General features: G+C 39.0%; 1 protein-coding gene across 4 annotated transcripts in view; it reads left to right on the top strand.

Moving 5' to 3' along the window:
- The first annotated feature begins 971 nt into the window (after positions 1 to 971).
- Positions 972 to 16,782, top strand: part of LOC116037623 (transient receptor potential cation channel subfamily M member 7-like) — a 48,294-nt gene continuing 32,483 nt past the window's right edge. For 2 of the 4 annotated variants that reach the window (XM_035999321.1, XM_031281579.2), the window contains exons 1-3: positions 2,111 to 2,137; positions 14,715 to 14,794; positions 16,744 to 16,782. In XM_035999321.1, coding sequence (XP_035855214.1) covers positions 2,126 to 2,137; positions 14,715 to 14,794; positions 16,744 to 16,782 — 131 coding nt within the window. In that variant the 5' untranslated portion in view covers positions 2,111 to 2,125. Of the gene's footprint in view, positions 1,154 to 2,052; positions 2,138 to 14,714; positions 14,795 to 16,743 lie in introns of those variants that run through there. The other 2 variants (XM_031281577.2, XM_035999322.1) reach the window with 2 other exon arrangements.

Raw genomic sequence — 16,782 nt, 5'->3', positions numbered from 1 at the left:
CTGGTACAATGCCATCTCTAAAAGAGTTAAGAATTAAATGAAGGGTGTCAGATCAGTATTTGTGTCTCATAGACCTGGGTAAGATGATTACAATTCTGAATAGGATTAGATTTTTTTTTTTTTTACTTTAAAATAAGCATGGGGAAAGAGACTGAACTGACAGCTATGAAATATTCTGTAAGGATTTACCTTCCTCCAAAACACTAACCACTATCTCCTTGTGACATGACTCATTTGTGACTGTTTCTAATAAGGCTCCCTTAGCGTGGCTTTATTAAGATTCATAAACTATATTTACTAAAATAAAGCGCACATGTGGCCGCAGGCTCCCATAGATATATATGCATAGATACCGCATCCGGCTTGTGAGATACGTCTCTGCCGCTGCCATTTTGGGACGGTGATCCGTTCTGACCCAATGACTGACTGTACATAGACATATGTCTATGATTACTGTATTTATTCTTTTTTACAGTCTATGTTCGGAGCATAAAGACTAATTGAAAAGGCCAGACGTTTGTGCGACTTTTGTGCTGCTTTTTAGCCTGGGAAAACCCTGACGGACTTCCGGCAAATTTGAGATTTGCTCTGCTCTGCCACTCTCAGTTACAACTGAGAAGGGTCTGGTGTCAACCAGGCTAGCTGCTTTTGGATGTTAATGCGAAATAAAAGCGGGGGGGGGAATGATTTTTTAAAATATAAATCCGCGTTTAAATTATTTTAAAGCTTAAAGTCGCGTACTTATCTACACAAGATACAGTATTTTGGTATGAAAACCCACATTTTTAATAAACAAGTATCTATAGCGTATGTAAGAGAACGATTAGGAGGCCCGACTCCGTCCCAATATGGCGGCTGCGTCGACGTATCACTCCGATGAACAGCAGCGGCCAATGCGGTATCTGCATATATTTCTATGACAGGCTCCGCCTCAGCCATGTGACAGTGAGCTGGCTGAGTCAGCCGGCTCGTCATGCAGCGTCAGTCTGGAGTCGCACAATTATGAAAAAGCAACCTTCCGTTGGAGCTGCAGCCGAAGCGGATCTCTCCAACCTCTACCGGGCTTTCCTTCCAAGGCTAACCGAGAGCACCGCCGATAGATGGATAAAAGCCACGCCACAGCTCTTCCTGAGTCTCAACGGTGAAGAGAATGGTATGTGATACTATCTGAGTAGTCAACTGCCTTCCTCTGGGCTTGATAGTGTTGTCAAATTGGCGCGGAGGATCGTAGTGACTGATTGGGGGTTTTGAGTGGCAGGTCCCCCGATGCATGCTGCCTCTTGCCTGTTAGGCACCCAGCCCAGATCCCGTTGGCATTTGCTGCGTTTGCTGACTGGTGTCTGGCTGTAACACTGCGACTCGCTGTAATACTGCGACTTGCACGTAATAAGTAAAGTACACGGTGACACATTGTCTAGCAAGAAAAAAAAAAACAAATCACACACGGGCGTAACGTTAGCAGGCTAAATGGCTAGCTCACTAGCCCTAACGTTAAATGCTTAACCTAAGCTAACTAACGTTAGCTAACGTTACTGTAGCTGCGGTAGCTGACTGATGTTAGCAGCGGTTTCTTTACCATGAGACAACAGAGACAGAGCCTCTCTTCACCAGATAAAAGAGTACACTTCAGAGCAGCTGACACATTTCTGCCAGCTCTCTCAGATGTCGGACAAGAAGACACGCAGTCATTGCCAGTTAACAAGTCAATGCCACATTGAGTGGCTGCCAAGTCCATTTAAACTGGATGCTTTTGTCTGTTTGTTTGTAAAACCTCTGTACGCCCATCTCATGACTGTTTGCGATCTAGTAAGAGTTAAATGTTTTAATAATAATACGTTTATATAACACCTTTTACAGAACAAAGTCACAAAGTGCTTCACACGAGTATCATTGTTAAAAAAATAGGACCAAAAAATATAATTAAAAAAAATAAAATTTAAAAACAAACAACATTCTTCTAGATGAATCTTCAGGCTTTTAGGCCTGCTGCAGACATTGCTGAACACTTATCCCAACATTAGTGTTTGTTAGTTGTATCTTTTCCTCTTCTCCACGGATTTCCTGTCTAGTCCTCTTTCGTTGTGCAAGACCAAGGAGCTCGGGGTGAATAGAAAAAGATGATGACATGAAGCCAAACGTAAGTCAATATTGACCACACAGTGTTGTTATTACACAGTGTGTGAGAGCTGTGTATCATAATATATCCAGTATGTGATGGTAGTTTAGATTAGGAGAGAATGATGTGGGTAAAAATCCTCTATATATACGCTATGTCATTTTAGATAATGATATTTTAGATAATGATATGTTTGATGATTTATTTATCTTGTTGGTGTGAGAGATACCACGGTCTGAATAGTCTGTCTCTAAAGGTAGAAACATTTTTATTATATCAACTAACCTTATTTTAGATGTGATTAATGGCACTTTAGTGGGCACTTTTATGCAACTATCAAAAGACAGTCTCACAGTGTTTAAAAAGTTAAAAGAAATAATAATGTGGATGTGATGGCCACGCAGTTGCATACATTTGTTGTTCAATTGAACAGTCCGATATATTCAGCAGATGGTGTCATTTAACTGTGTTGTGGCCTGTAAGATGGAGAAAATATCATTCCAAATAATATCTAATTTCGCAATACGGTATTTTGGTTGATATATCCTTTGTTCGCTGAAACACCAGAGCAGCTGGTGCCTGTCTTTTGTCTTAGTGCAAAACTGTCTAATTTCCCACAGTGCTGGCCTGAGCTGGTCACATGCCCCAGCTTACATGAGCGACACTCCTGTGCTGCTGCTCTGGGAAGTCTGATAGCAGTCTAATGAACTAATGCTGATGAATTAATGCTGGTCTGGTTTCCTCAGAGCAGTCAGCATGATTTGATCTGTTTCACAAACTGGTAATAGAGCTTTATTATTGCAAGTGACAGTCTCTAACATAATAGTGGATGGTTGAACTGGTCATCAAATCAGGTTTTAGTGCTCTGTGACTTGGTAGAAAAGGGTCTTCTTCTCGCATCACTGTGTTGTGCTCCAGAATAGATTTTTAGCACGACTTGGGTGTGCTCTGTTATCTCACGCTCTCATCCTTTTGCACCACACACACACACACACACACACATGCCCATTTTAAGGTGACTGATCAAGTTTTTCCAGTGGCATTGGACTGGGTTTAAAAAAGAAATGTCACCAAAATGTCTCAGTCTCAGTTGATGTGTGTCTGTTGTTGATGTTATGAATGAAGTACTCCCCTGTAGATATTATCTAGCAGCCCCCACTGCTTCCCCACACCCTGCAGAGCTGCAGCTTCTGGTCAGGCAGCTGACTTGCATGCGCTTTACCCAAAGAGAACTGGAGAGAATACCAACTAAGTATATCTTATATTGTATGTGCAAAGAGAGGTATGCCATTTTAAATACCGTTATTGCAGTCCCTCTCTTTGTTATTTAAGCAGAGAGGTTTATAAGCAGTGATTCGACACTGTCCCCTGAAACTACTATACCTGGGTTTTCATAGGCTCATATGACCATGAGCACCAGATGTTTAGAAGAATAGCCACCACTTGCCTTACATTACTAGGTTATACAGCTGCTTGAAGGTAGGACATGTCAGCATGGTATCAGCTTGTGCTGCATAGTCTTGCAAAGGTATGCCCAGGGGGCACAATAATGAGAGCTGGAGAGCCATCACACTTTGGTCTCATGACTATATGAGCTGACTTTCCTTCTTTACTTTCTTCCGGGATTCTTATCTGGAGGTTATAATGACCTGCTTAACTCCATTTAACAGTCGTTTATAGGCCTAGATCTTATAACTACTAAGATGTGGCAAGGATTGCAACATGATGAGGCATGTCTGTGTTAAAATATAAAGACCTATTTTGATTCTGAAAAATATGTACTTGTAGCAGTTGTACTTGCTAGAGCTGTAAACTTAAGGCATAGATAAGAGCCAGGTCACCAAAATCAGGACTAGCGATCTGAATTGGACTTGCCTGTTGTGAGATGTATTGTGAAGTTTTCACACTTTTCAATTATTAATCATTTTGATTAGATTTATGATTGTCCTGACATTGTGTCCTTAGAGCGTAAGGCACGTGGGACCACCTTAAAAACATTTTATTCTGAGCTCTTCTGACCTTTGCTTTTGAGTGTGAAAAATTTGCAGCACAGCCTTTTTTGTCAAAATAAAGGTTCCATTAAAACACTACCTCGGCCATTGACAAAATACTAATGATTCAGCTTTGAAAGGAAAATGTTAAAATCCAGTCAAACTACTGCCACGCTATTATTGTGATGGTCATTGTTCAGAAACATAATAGACCTTAGTCCTGACTCCTAGTTTGTTTAGTAAAAAATTGATTTGAGGCTTTCTCTGGCAGAAGAATTTGACTTTGGATAGGTTCAAATGACTTGAGATTTGACTTGGTCCTCCCCAAAGACTGATACCAGCACGTGTTGGTACTCTTTGCTTTCCTGTTTTGATTGTGGGGCTGCAACTAACTTTGAATTATCTGCCAATTACTTTCTTGATAAGATTAATTGTTTGGTTTTTGTCTGTACAATGTAAGTGTACAGACAGTTTATTAAAAAGAGATTATAAAGACATTCACATTCTCGTATACAAGCGGCCGCCGTCTTGGGAGCTACTGTCTTTCTAAACTATCTTTTTAATAAACTGTCTGTACACTTACAATGTTCTCAATGCTTCGGTTAACATTTAGGGACCCTCATTAGGCTACCCTTGAAGTGTGGTGATATTTTGAGAGTTTTTAGTGGTATAATAAGCGATTGTTTTTACTTTCCCTGTGCCCCAAATACTAGCGTTGTAAGCTAATCAGCGGCCCGCGCTAGCTTGTTTTAAGCTACAAACACATTCGATTAGCATGAAAACATGTCCCAGAGAGCGATCGAGTGGATACACATCTGTTATTAACCCCTAGGTTCGTTTTGCGCCGGAATTGTCCTTTTAAAATGACAGAAAATATTGAAACATTTCCATCACAATTTCCTAAAAACCCAAGGTGACATCTTCAAATGAATTGTTTTGTCCACCCAACAGTTAGATATTTTACTGTCATTTATAGTCACATTGCCGATTTTAATTTTCTAACCATCCGTTAATCTACTAATCTTTTTGGCTCTAATTGATTGCAGTTTCAAAATGTATGATGTCTGTTTCTATATCCAGATATTTAGTACCTCTGGGAGTTTTGTGGTACAACTGCAGTTCCTCTGTGATGTGCCTTAATGCAAAGAGAATCATCAGTGAGGAATTAAGGTTATGGCATGGAAAAATCAAGACAGGAGCCTTAGCTCACTGTACCGTGGAGTAGAGTTTAGATTCTCGGCCCAAGCCCGAGCCCGAGGCCGTTTTTTTTCCGCCACATCCTCAGGCCGGGCCGGGCCGGGCCTGGGCCGGACCCTTGATCAAGCAATTTTTTTTAATTTTTTTTATTTTTTTTTTTTAATCCATTACCTTATTATCCTATTTGGGTGGGGAGATAGCTATGCCATAATCAGAAATATAATAAATATATATATATATATATATATATATATATATATATATATATATATATATATATATAGGCTATATAAAAGTAACAAATGTGTACAAAAGTTAGGCTGCAGTTACAAAATGCAGCACTTCATGCGCGGAGTCTCCTCCTCTCGCACGCATCACACCGGGAGCTTGAAGATGTAAAGAAAAAAAGAAACAGGAGAATTAACTTTGAGCAAGTGTGGAGGAAAGTCGGAGGTATGGAAGCAGTTTAAACAAGTCGTGGGCAGTGACAACAATATGTTGTTCATCATTGTTTCTTTTTTTTTTTACGTTTCTTCATTCGGATCCACTTGCGATCCGTTCCATTCTAAACAAACAGCGCAGTTTACATGCTTCGTCCTTGTTGTATTATTCTAAACAGATTTCTCCAGTTCAAACAACTCTGAATTGTAGTTGAGAACGTCAGTTATAACGGCCCACGTATTAAAAAATTGTCGGGTTTAAATCGGGCTCGGGCTCATAATTACAGTTAATGTGTCGGGCCGGGCCGGGCCGGGCTCGGACACAACGTGCTCGGGCTCGGGCAGGTTCGGGCTTGATTTTTTTGGGCCGATCTAAGCTCTACCGTGGAGGTTTCCCTAGTTCTGTGTCCATGCTTATAACTATAGCCATATACCAGTGGTTCAATTGTAATTCTTGTTATAACAATCTATAATACGGTCAATGACGTGACGCCCATTTTTTTGTGTCTATAAGGTTACATTAAATTTAAATACATTAAATTTAAAAAAACAAACAAATTATGTTAATACATACTTTTTTAGAGGCTATATTTCAAAGAGTTTGGTTTTAATTAATTTTAAGAGAATAATTGGCGATTAATGGCAAAAATGTCTAACTGGGGTAACCGTCAAAACTTTGTACCAAAATTTTTATCTTGCTTAAAAAGGTCAAATTTCTTAATAAAAGATCCCATAAACTACTTGGGCATTAACCTAAATTAAAGGTTATTATACGTATTTACAATATATTTTAAAATTATGCTTATAATTATTTTAATAATTTAGGGAATCCTGTCAGTCATGCTAGCTTCCTGCAATGTCAAGTGGTGTAGGTGTCGGTACACGATCCGTTCTGCCTGCACGATCCGTTCTGCGCATGTGCAAAATGTTCGTGCATGCGCTGTTGTACGAGGATTTACGACACTGCACGATCTGTTCCACGCTTCCGGTCGACAGCCAAGCTAACATTAGTTTAGCTAACAGCTAATTTGGCTAACTGCTAGCTGAGACAGCATGTAATAACTTTAAAAGACCCTCAAAATAAAACGTGAAAATAACCGTTAACATATATAACAAACACCTAACATATATAACAGCTGTTACCTTCAGTTCTACTTTACTTGTGCTCATTTAAAATACAATCACTCAATACTTGTCTTTATTGTTATTACTGTGAAGTCTTAATTTAGCTGTAGCCTGCTTTTCCCATTACGTTTGAGTTAACGTTATTTTAGACTGAATCTAGCTGTCAGCTAGCAGTTAGCCGAATTAGCTGTTAGCTAAACTAACGTTAGCTTCCCGGTGGAGGCTAGCCATAGGCTAGCGTGGAACAGATCGTGCAGGTCGTATCCTCGGTAAAACAGTATTATCTTGCGCATGCGCAGAACGGATCGTGCAGGCAGAACGGATCGTGTACCGACAGTAACCACCATTTAAGGTGCCATTTTGTTGAAATCAGCAAGAAGACCACATGACAGGAAGTTACATCAGAGAAAAGGACCCCTGATCAGCATAACTGCTGCATCACAAGGTTAATAACTCTCTGATAAATATAAGTTAATAAGACATTTTTAGGTTAAATTCAGTTCTTTGGTTCACATGTCAAATGGTATGACCCAAGTAAAACTTTGAAAAACATTCTTTTGAATAAAAATTAGTATTTAGTGTAAAAATTATGTTTGATTATTTACACAAAGGCCATATGCTGATATATGTGTCCATTATAATGCCTGACAAATTTGATTTTACATTGAAATGTCAAATGGTGTAACCGGTTACCGGTTTGACTCCTATTACAAGCCTCTCAATTTTTGGCCAATCTTTTCAAATATAACTAGTTCAGTTACTGGTCCAAGAGGTTATATGAACTTAATTACTATTTAGAACTAATTGTATGTGTTCATTGTTTGTATTTTTTAAAAGTGGAGGTAATTTATCCAACACTTTATTAAGATAGCTTATTTAGCTAGGCTAGGCTAAATCATTATAGTGCAAGGACTTAGTGTTTAAAAAAGGTTTTACCCTTAAATTAAAATTCCTTTGCAATGTTACAATACTTTCTTAACAATTTAATAACATAGAATGAGGCAGTTGAACTGTGACCTCTAATGTGGTACAAGAACAGCAGCTTTAAAATACCAATAAGGATTATTTAATTTAAGTATAAAATGTTACTTAAATATTAAAAATGCCATTGAAAAAATGCAGTTTATCAAATTGAATTCAGATAAATGCACCAGAATAAGTTAAAGAGCTCATATTATGCTCATTTTCAGGTTAATAATTGCATTTAGAGGTTGTACCAGAATAGTTTTACATGATTTAATTTTCAAAAAACACCATATTTTTGTTGTACTGCACATTGCTGCAGCTCCTCTTTTCACCCTGTGTGTTAAGCTCTCTGTTTTAGCTACAGAGTGAGACATCTCACTTCTCTTCCATCTTTGTTGGGAGTCGCACATGCGCAGTAGCTAGGTAAGGACTACTAGCTAGGGCTGAACGATTTTTGAAAATAATCTAATTGCGATTTTTATTTTTTTAAGCTCTTTGTCTTCTGTATTATTCAACAAAGAATAACAATATAATAATTTATAGTATGAACACACAATTACACACTAGACAGTTAAATAAGTAAAAATATAGTATATAGTATATATCTATATACACACACACACACACACACACACACAACAGTGTATTTTTTTTACAGTGCACAGAGAGTAGCTGCCTCCAGCCCCTCCCCTCGTGAAGTTGCGTGCTGCCGTGTGCACTTGTTCAGAGAGGCTATTGTTGCGTTAGCTAGTTGCTGGTGTTCTTGCCGTGGGATTAACTGTACTAATAAAACTGTTGAAACACTGCGGCCACGCTGCTGTGAAAGCTCCCCGAACGTCATTTATCAGTCTGATTGTTACCCCTCTCAGTGGCAGCTCCTCCTTTCCATATCTTTATAACGGAGCTAACCGCTAATCAGAGCTAATCGTTGCCAACCGAGCCTTGAGTTCTGTGTGCCTGTATCCATTAACTGCAAGTATAGACTCAAGCCCAAATAAAACCCTTAATTTTATTAAAATGGCTGTAAAAGTTTTAAACTACAACTCAGAGTTGTTTGAATGACAGAAATCAGCTCAAGGTACGGCGTAGCGTTAGCGTGCTAGTTGATGCTTTCTCTGCGGAGTGCAGACTGATTTGCTCTCGCGAGTCATGTGACCAAATCGCAGCCTTTGCGATTAGGAAATCGCGTTTTAAGATATCGCGATATTATTGCAAATGCAATTGATCGTTCAGCCCTACTACTAGCCAGTCAGAAGCAGAGTATGAGGGCGTGCCATGCTAGCAGCTAGGCGAGCATTATAACGTGTGTTACAAAGTGACGCACGTTCATCACGGAAGTAAAGTCTGGACTACAATAGAGATGTTTGGAGCAGTTTGTGAACAGTGTTTTCTGTTGGAGATGGTAAGTCCCTTTGGGGAGGACAATGGGCTTTTTCACTTTGTAAACCTATGACATCCCAAAAAGCATAATATGAGCGCTTTACCTGTAAACATGTTAAAGAGCATGCACAACCCTAAACAGACTTGCTTCTCCCTCTCTCTTTTACCGATCTATCTACCTCTTTCTCACACACAAATACTGTTCACACATACACACACAATTTGTTAAGATGTTAGTTGTTTAATTTAATCTAATGAATTTTAAATATATTTAAATATTTGTCATTGAAATGAAATTAAACGCCAAGTTCAATAAACTTTGAGTTTAGTGTCACTTACAAGCACCACGTCAGGTGGTGTAACTGGTTTGTGTCAAATGGGGTAACCAGTATTTTTCTTGAAAAAATGATAATGTGCAGGTAAATTAATGTTTGATAAAATGTAATACTCTACTCCACTGTAGAAACAAAGTTTTAAGACTTTTTACACAATTTGTCCAAGATTATTTAGAAAACAAATGTTTCCAGCACGTCTACCACTTGATATTGCAATAACAAATATAATTTAAATTTAGAAGTAATCCTAATAAAATCTATTTTTGGGTGAAATTTGGAAATAGGAGTTATATTTGTATGAGTGCACTCACAAACAATGTAGTCGATGAAATATTAAATATTAATCATTCCTTTGTGGTTACACCACTTGACATTTTAGGTCCATTTGGTCCTACCTTTGATAAAAAAAATGGTGAAAATCCTATTTCAAATGAAATAAAATGTACAATAACACAAAATATACATTTTAACGAAACTCAAGGATGCCTTTTAAAAAGGCTTTTTCAAAGTTTTTTTAATTTTTTTCATCTGGCCAACCCTTATTCGTCATTGACCCAATTCAAATATGTATCAGAAAAGTGAGGCAGTTGGACAAATTTGCTGCTCCTTCTCATTTAATTTTTCCGGTATCTCAAACCCAAAACTTATTTCCATCTTCCATTCCACATAGTGGGAAACTCCTTGAAGCCATATCGCAGTCGGTACACGTTTTACCAATGGGTAAAAAATAAAATGGCTTCTGTTGGTTCTCTGAGAACCACTCTTCTCTTTGGCTACTGCTCACGCTAAAGTGCTGACCCCATATCCTCCACTTTTTCTAATGGGTAATAGAAATACCAAGCCAGATGTTATCTCACCCCGTATTACGTCAGGCAGGGCCAGAGGAATGATGGGTCGACCAGCCAGCCTCATTATATTGTTTTAAAAAAGGAGGGGGAAGGAAGAGCTCAGTTGGCAAGGTTTCTGCGTTCAGTGTGTGTGTTGTGTGTGTGTGTGTGTGTGTGTGTGGCGAGATGACAGTAGGAAGATAAAGCCACAGTGATAACATCAAATTTGTGTGTCGTAAAGCAACAGTGATAAGATCAGATTTGTGTTTCGTAAAGCGACCATGATAAGATCAGATTTGTGTGTCCCCCGTACGAATACATTCACTTCCACAAATGTGTTGGTGCAAATGGACGTGACCACACACACACATGGCTGCCCATGAACCAAACTCTCAGCATCCAACATTGTTGAACCCAGAGAGATGGAAAGGTGCTTGGTTATATTTCCTACAGGAACAAAGTAATCATAAAACCTGGAGCTCAGAGAGGAAGGGGGAGGGAGGAAGCGAGGAAGTAGGAGAATGTGTGTGTGTTTTTGGCAGGGGCTCTGAAGTGTTCAAGTCTTTTCTTGCCTGACATTCTCAGGTGCCATGGTTACAGGTTAGCAGAGCACAGTCCTGCCTCATTAACACTTTGTAAGATCAAGAAGACACCACCGTTTTTGTTGAAAGCATTCTTCCACAGTGCAGCACAGACGTTGATTAGGTCACTAATTCAATGAGCAAGGGAGCACTGAAGAGTCAATGACCTGCAGTATACAATTACAAGGCAGTACACGATAATAACCTCACCTCAACAACTACAGTAAAAGTAATGAGGACAGCTGCAGCTACTAAGATTGATTGTTAAGTTTGATTAAGTTTAAGAAGCAAGCCTTCACAATAGTGTTGCTATCAACGCTCGCTAATTGGCACACAAAAATAAATAAAAAATAAATCTACCAAGTACCGTTGTTAGTTGAAGCTGTGTTTATCCTGCTACCACACAAGCTGCGTCGTAATATATACATACATATCTATACAAATATTCATACTTTATTGTTGACTGTAGTTATGGTATACTGTACAAGAAATTAATGTTATATCAACAGGAAATGATCATGTACAAGATGTGCATTGTCAGATACATGTTCTTTCTGAATGCTAGTACTGCCGAATTCAAATACAGAAACTTAAAGGACAATTCCGGCGCAAAATGAACCTAGGGGTTAATAACAGATGTGTACACAGTCGACCGTTCTCTGGGACATGTTTTCATGCTAATCGAATGTGTTTATCTTGAAACAAGCTAGCGCAAACCGTTGATTAGCTGCTAACGCTACCTTTCAGGGCAAAGGGTAAATTGCTATTTTATACCACTAACAAGGCTCAAAATAGCACCACACTTCAACAGTAGCATAATGAGGGTCCCTACATGTAAACAAAAGCATTGATAACTTTGTAAGTGTACAGACAGTTTATTAAAAAGATAGATTATAAAGACAGTAGTGTTCATTTTTACATACGGGCGTCATCTTGGAAAACAATCACAATCAGTCGAACGACGAACGCCTTGCAACCAGTAACCAGTAACATAGCTCAAACACAGCGTTCGTGATTCGACTGGTCGTTTTCCAAGATGGCGCCCGCATGTAAACGTTCTCAATGCTTCGGTTTACATGTAGGGACCCTTATTATGCTACTGTTGAAGTGTGGTGCTATTTTGAGCCTTGTTAGTGGTATAAAATAGTGATTTACCCTCTGCCCCGAAAGGTAGCGTTAGCAGCTAATCACCGGTTTGCGCTAGCTTGTTTCAAGCTAAATACACATTCGATTAGCATGAAAACATGTCCCAGAAAACGGTCGACTGGGTACACATATGTTATTAACTCCTAGGTTCATTTTGCGCCGGAATTGTCCTTTTAAAGAAATACCTTGACATTTTCAATATGAAAGTAAATAAGCTTTTTGTCCAAAATGTTATACAATATAATATATGTGTGCAGTTAAACACACTTTGTCTTTCAAGTAAATAGGGAAGTGTGTCCAAACCCTTTGAGTGGTACTGTATAAGATTTTTTTAAGTGCAGTTTTTTCAAAGATGTTCATTTTTTAGCTTTATAGCTGTACACATGCACACAGTTAGTGGATTTAGGGATTATTATCAACCTTCCAGGTGCATTCACTTAAGTTTTTCCTCTAAATAAGTGGTTTTGATAATATAACTAAAGGTTTGTCTACACTGTGGTTAACTAAGGGTTCAGAGCATGGTTCAACCAAAACATGAATTAATATTGAAAGAGATGATAATTCCATTTGCCAGTATAATAATTCACACCTACTAGAACATCACACTCATCAGATCACCAGCCACTCCATGATACATTTAAACTTTTGAACATGTCAACTGCTTACAGGATAAGAATTTGGCAAAATAGTTACAGATACCAAATTAGCAGCATGTAAGCAAAATGGAATGGAGACAAAATAACTTGATACCAATGTCAGCAATATACAGTAGCTGTAGGTCTAAACAGTGTTTAAAGTGCAAAATTAATTTGAAATGACATTATTAAAGAAACCTTTGTTGACATTTGTGTTTCATGTTATCATACCCCAACTCATTATACCCCAACTCATAAATGCTGCAACTACTGTGAGAAGAAAAAAAGTTTAATCTCTTAGGATTGCTTAGTGATGACTCACTCGATATAGAATTTCTTCCATATGGAAGACTCAATGTGAACATCAAAACCACTGCCTTATGTAAATATGTAAAACCATGTTTAGTACAATGGTACTTTAGTACACAGAGTTACCTGAGTTTGCTGCCCTCATTTTTACCTGGATAATGTTTTTTTAGTGTTGCTCTTTTCAAAATAAGTTTCAAAATAAGAGGCCTCCTTAAATCCCAAGTGCGTGGCCTGTGTTGTTGGGAGAGGTTTTGTGTGTACTCCTGCATTAATCACAGTTGGTGGTGTGTCCTCAGTAGACAACTAGGTATATATCATTGAGGCCTCTGCCCATCCACTAATCCTCTCCCACACCCCCACCTTCCTCGTCTCTTTCTCCCCAGCCAAGGTATAATATGTAGTTGGTCTCAGACACATTCATCTGCCCCCCGAGTGGCTTCTTACATATTAACCGTGGATGGAGTTTGGAGGCTGCAGCTTCTCACTGATCACTCGGCTTTTAACTCAGGCCCGATCTGTATGGCAACAGCATCGCTGTAGACTTTGAGACCCATATGGAAATTTCTTCTGAGAAACACAGGTCGAGAGAAGTATAGGGATTTGTTGCTGATGATCCAGTGCTCAGGCAAGGCTGTGGTGACTGTGGTTTGTCCAGGAGATGCATGAAGGAGCCTTGGCATGTTCTTGTACAAAGCCCTTAAACACATCGATGAAGAGGAGTACATCCAGGTACACTCAGTGGCTCGGTGTCACTGGTCAAGCTGTGGGATGACTTGTTTGTTTAGATGTTTTCGTAAAAAACTGCAATTTGTTGTAGGCAGCATAGAACCTGAGGCACTATGGATGGGACTCTTGGCACCAGATATAAGTGACTTAAGAAAGAGATAAAATGATTGAGATTTAGTCATGGAACTTTGCTCTATTCTTTTATGCTAAGTCACTTCTGTTTCTACACTGCCTGTATTTAACTATATGGAAAGGTTGACTAGTTAGGATCATTTGTTTCAGCAGAAAATTGACTTGCTGTTAACTGCCTGGTTCACAACATTTCCATTTCTGGTTGTAATACTATTGTTTGACTTTCAGGAATAGTTGAAACGCTTTGGTGTACAGCAGGTGACGGTGTTTGCAGGTTCCCTTCTTTGTGCTGCGAGGGATTAATGGTGCTAATCGCTCTGAGCTATACTGGGGAACAATAAGGCATGAGGCATTTAAATGAAAATTCCTGTGACATAAATCCTTGTTTTAAAGGAATAGTGATACAGAGTGAGATTAATGTATTGCAGTTTACAACATTGGCAGGCACCTATCGCTGAGGTGCCTCCTGAACTACAGTTTTCCTAGTTTTATATATTTGTATTTATTACAGCTTCTAATCACTTTGATTGTCATTGACTGAATCCTGGATTAAGGGGATTACAAGAACCACGTTTAGGACGTTTCATTATTTGTAGAGAAAATTGTTCTAAATAAAGCAAAACAGTACCACTTTTGATTTATCCCCATGTTCTTTTTACTGGCTTTTCTTGTCTTTGTAAAACTACAATCAATATAATCACAGCACTGTTTCTTTCTGTTCTTTAAATGCAAATATAATAAGCCATGAACAGGAACATCACCCACTGTCCACTGTTTACAATATGCAACTGTTTCTTTTTGTTCACAGTCCCAGAAACCCTGGATAGAAAGCACTTTCACCAAGCGGGAATGTGTGTACATACTTCCAGTGTCAAAGGACCCCCACAGGTATGTGCTTAGACGTACTGTAGCGTGCCTTGTGGTGATAGCCATGGAAACGGTGTAATTGTATGGTGTGTGTTAAAGTAGGCCCAAACCCTAACCACCACTCTCTAAAGAGTAAATTAGTCTGTTTTTCACATAATTTTAATGTTTATGTCTGTCACTATAATTGCAGCGTTAAGTGCGGGGGAAGACCGGTGATAGACCTGTGTATCATATCTTCTTAGGTGTTATTCATTTCTACCAGTCAGCTATTTTAGGATGTTTGGAGTTCATTATTTGGATGACTAATTAGATTCAATGAAATCGGAATCCCACTTTTGGTTGGCCGTTAAAATTAAATTGTTTATTTGTATTTGTAAAAAAATATTTATGTGTGTGTGTAATGTGAAGCAGAATTTTTCTGCAGACCTACTGGAATCTTAGGGCGTTTTCACACCTGAAAGTCCGGACCAAGGTTCATGTTTTTGTTACATTGTATACATTTGATCCGGTAAGTTTTGGTTTCACACTGCAGTTATGCAAGCGCACTAAAGATCTATACGTGACTAAACTACGTCCTGCCGTCATCACATACGTGAGCTGCGTCTCCTGATACTTATAATTGATTGGTTTGTAGACAGGCTTCCCCGTCCTCTCGTATCCTCTCTCTGTGTCGGAGTTTTTTTTCAGCTGACTGCTGCTCTCCCCTACTGCCGCGGCTCTTTTTGTTTTGTTGTGATGTTGAGAAGCAAAGACATGGGAACTTTCTTTCTGGAGCTGATGTATTCTCTGCTCTGATAGCCGACAGCTGTATGCTCTGAGCACATTCACCGTCACTCACTCTCTCATGTAGCCTACATACTAAGCACCGAGCTATTCCTTAAAGGAGCTTCCCCGGTCTTGTAACACAAGGAGAGCCTGCCAGAGCTTCTTGTATTTGGTCCGAAAGTCCGAACCATCCAAAAAATGCTTTCACGCTATAAACAAACCAGACCATGGTTCAGTTTGGTCCGGACCGAGACTACCTCTTTTTATCGGACCAAAATTTGGTCTTTTGATCCGGACCGTGGTCCGGGGGAGGTTCCACACCTGTAATTTTGGTTCGGATCAAACTTAAAAGTCCAAAAGTCCGGACCAAATGAGGTAGGTGTGAAAACGTACTTACAAAACATTGTTAAATTGTATTGAAGGCTTCTTATTGGCTTGGCATGCAGGCCGCTCATACGATCCGATACGATACAACTTTATTGTCAGCCAAAGCTGAAATTCTTTGTCATTCACAATGTACTTGGTGTGCTTGAGAAGCACACATGAAATAGCTCAATTAAAGGTACAGCAGCTGGTATTTACCTTATTCAGTTATAAAGAAATGGGCAAATAAAAAAAATGTGTTTGTAAAAGTCTTGATTATTTAATCTTATAGTTTCCCACAATTGTACTTACTGTTTAACCACCTCCTTTGTGTGCAAGCCATTTCTGTTGCACTACCACTATTTAGTTGCACTTTCAAGAAGTTGTAGACCTTCCTTCTTGTAAACTCGCAAAAATACTGGGTTACTCTTTTTTCCTGTGTTTTCTTTTACATCAATTATTTGCCACTGGATTTTCTCCTCTAACTACAGTACGTGCTGCTGCTCGAAGATGATTCGGAGGCGTTAGTGAGCATGGGCCCATTTAACGTTGGGCCAAAGGCCTGCATGTGACTGTGATCAAAGTGAGAGTCCCCTTGGCAGGTTTCACAATGCTCTCTTGGTTAAAGGCCAATCTAAATGGGCTGCCTGCCCAGCTGACAAATAACCTTCCTTAATGTCCTCAAACCTTGTCTACCGAGAACTTTCTTCTTACTAGAAGAGATCAGACCATTATAACTCGCTTTGTATCTTTGCAAATGTACTCCACATTTTGGTGTTTTGTATTTATTTACATTTAAATCAATTAATTAATAATAATTATGTTGCTGAAATTGGTTTCAGATGCCTTCCAGGATGCCAGATTTGTCAACAGCTAGTCCG

The sequence above is a fragment of the Sander lucioperca genome, chromosome 3, assembly GCF_008315115.2.
Source record: "Sander lucioperca isolate FBNREF2018 chromosome 3, SLUC_FBN_1.2, whole genome shotgun sequence".
In the NCBI taxonomy this organism is placed as follows: Eukaryota; Metazoa; Chordata; class Actinopteri; order Perciformes; family Percidae; genus Sander; species Sander lucioperca.
Note: the sequence above shows the minus strand (reverse complement) of the source record. Positions and strands in the feature narration are given on the sequence as shown.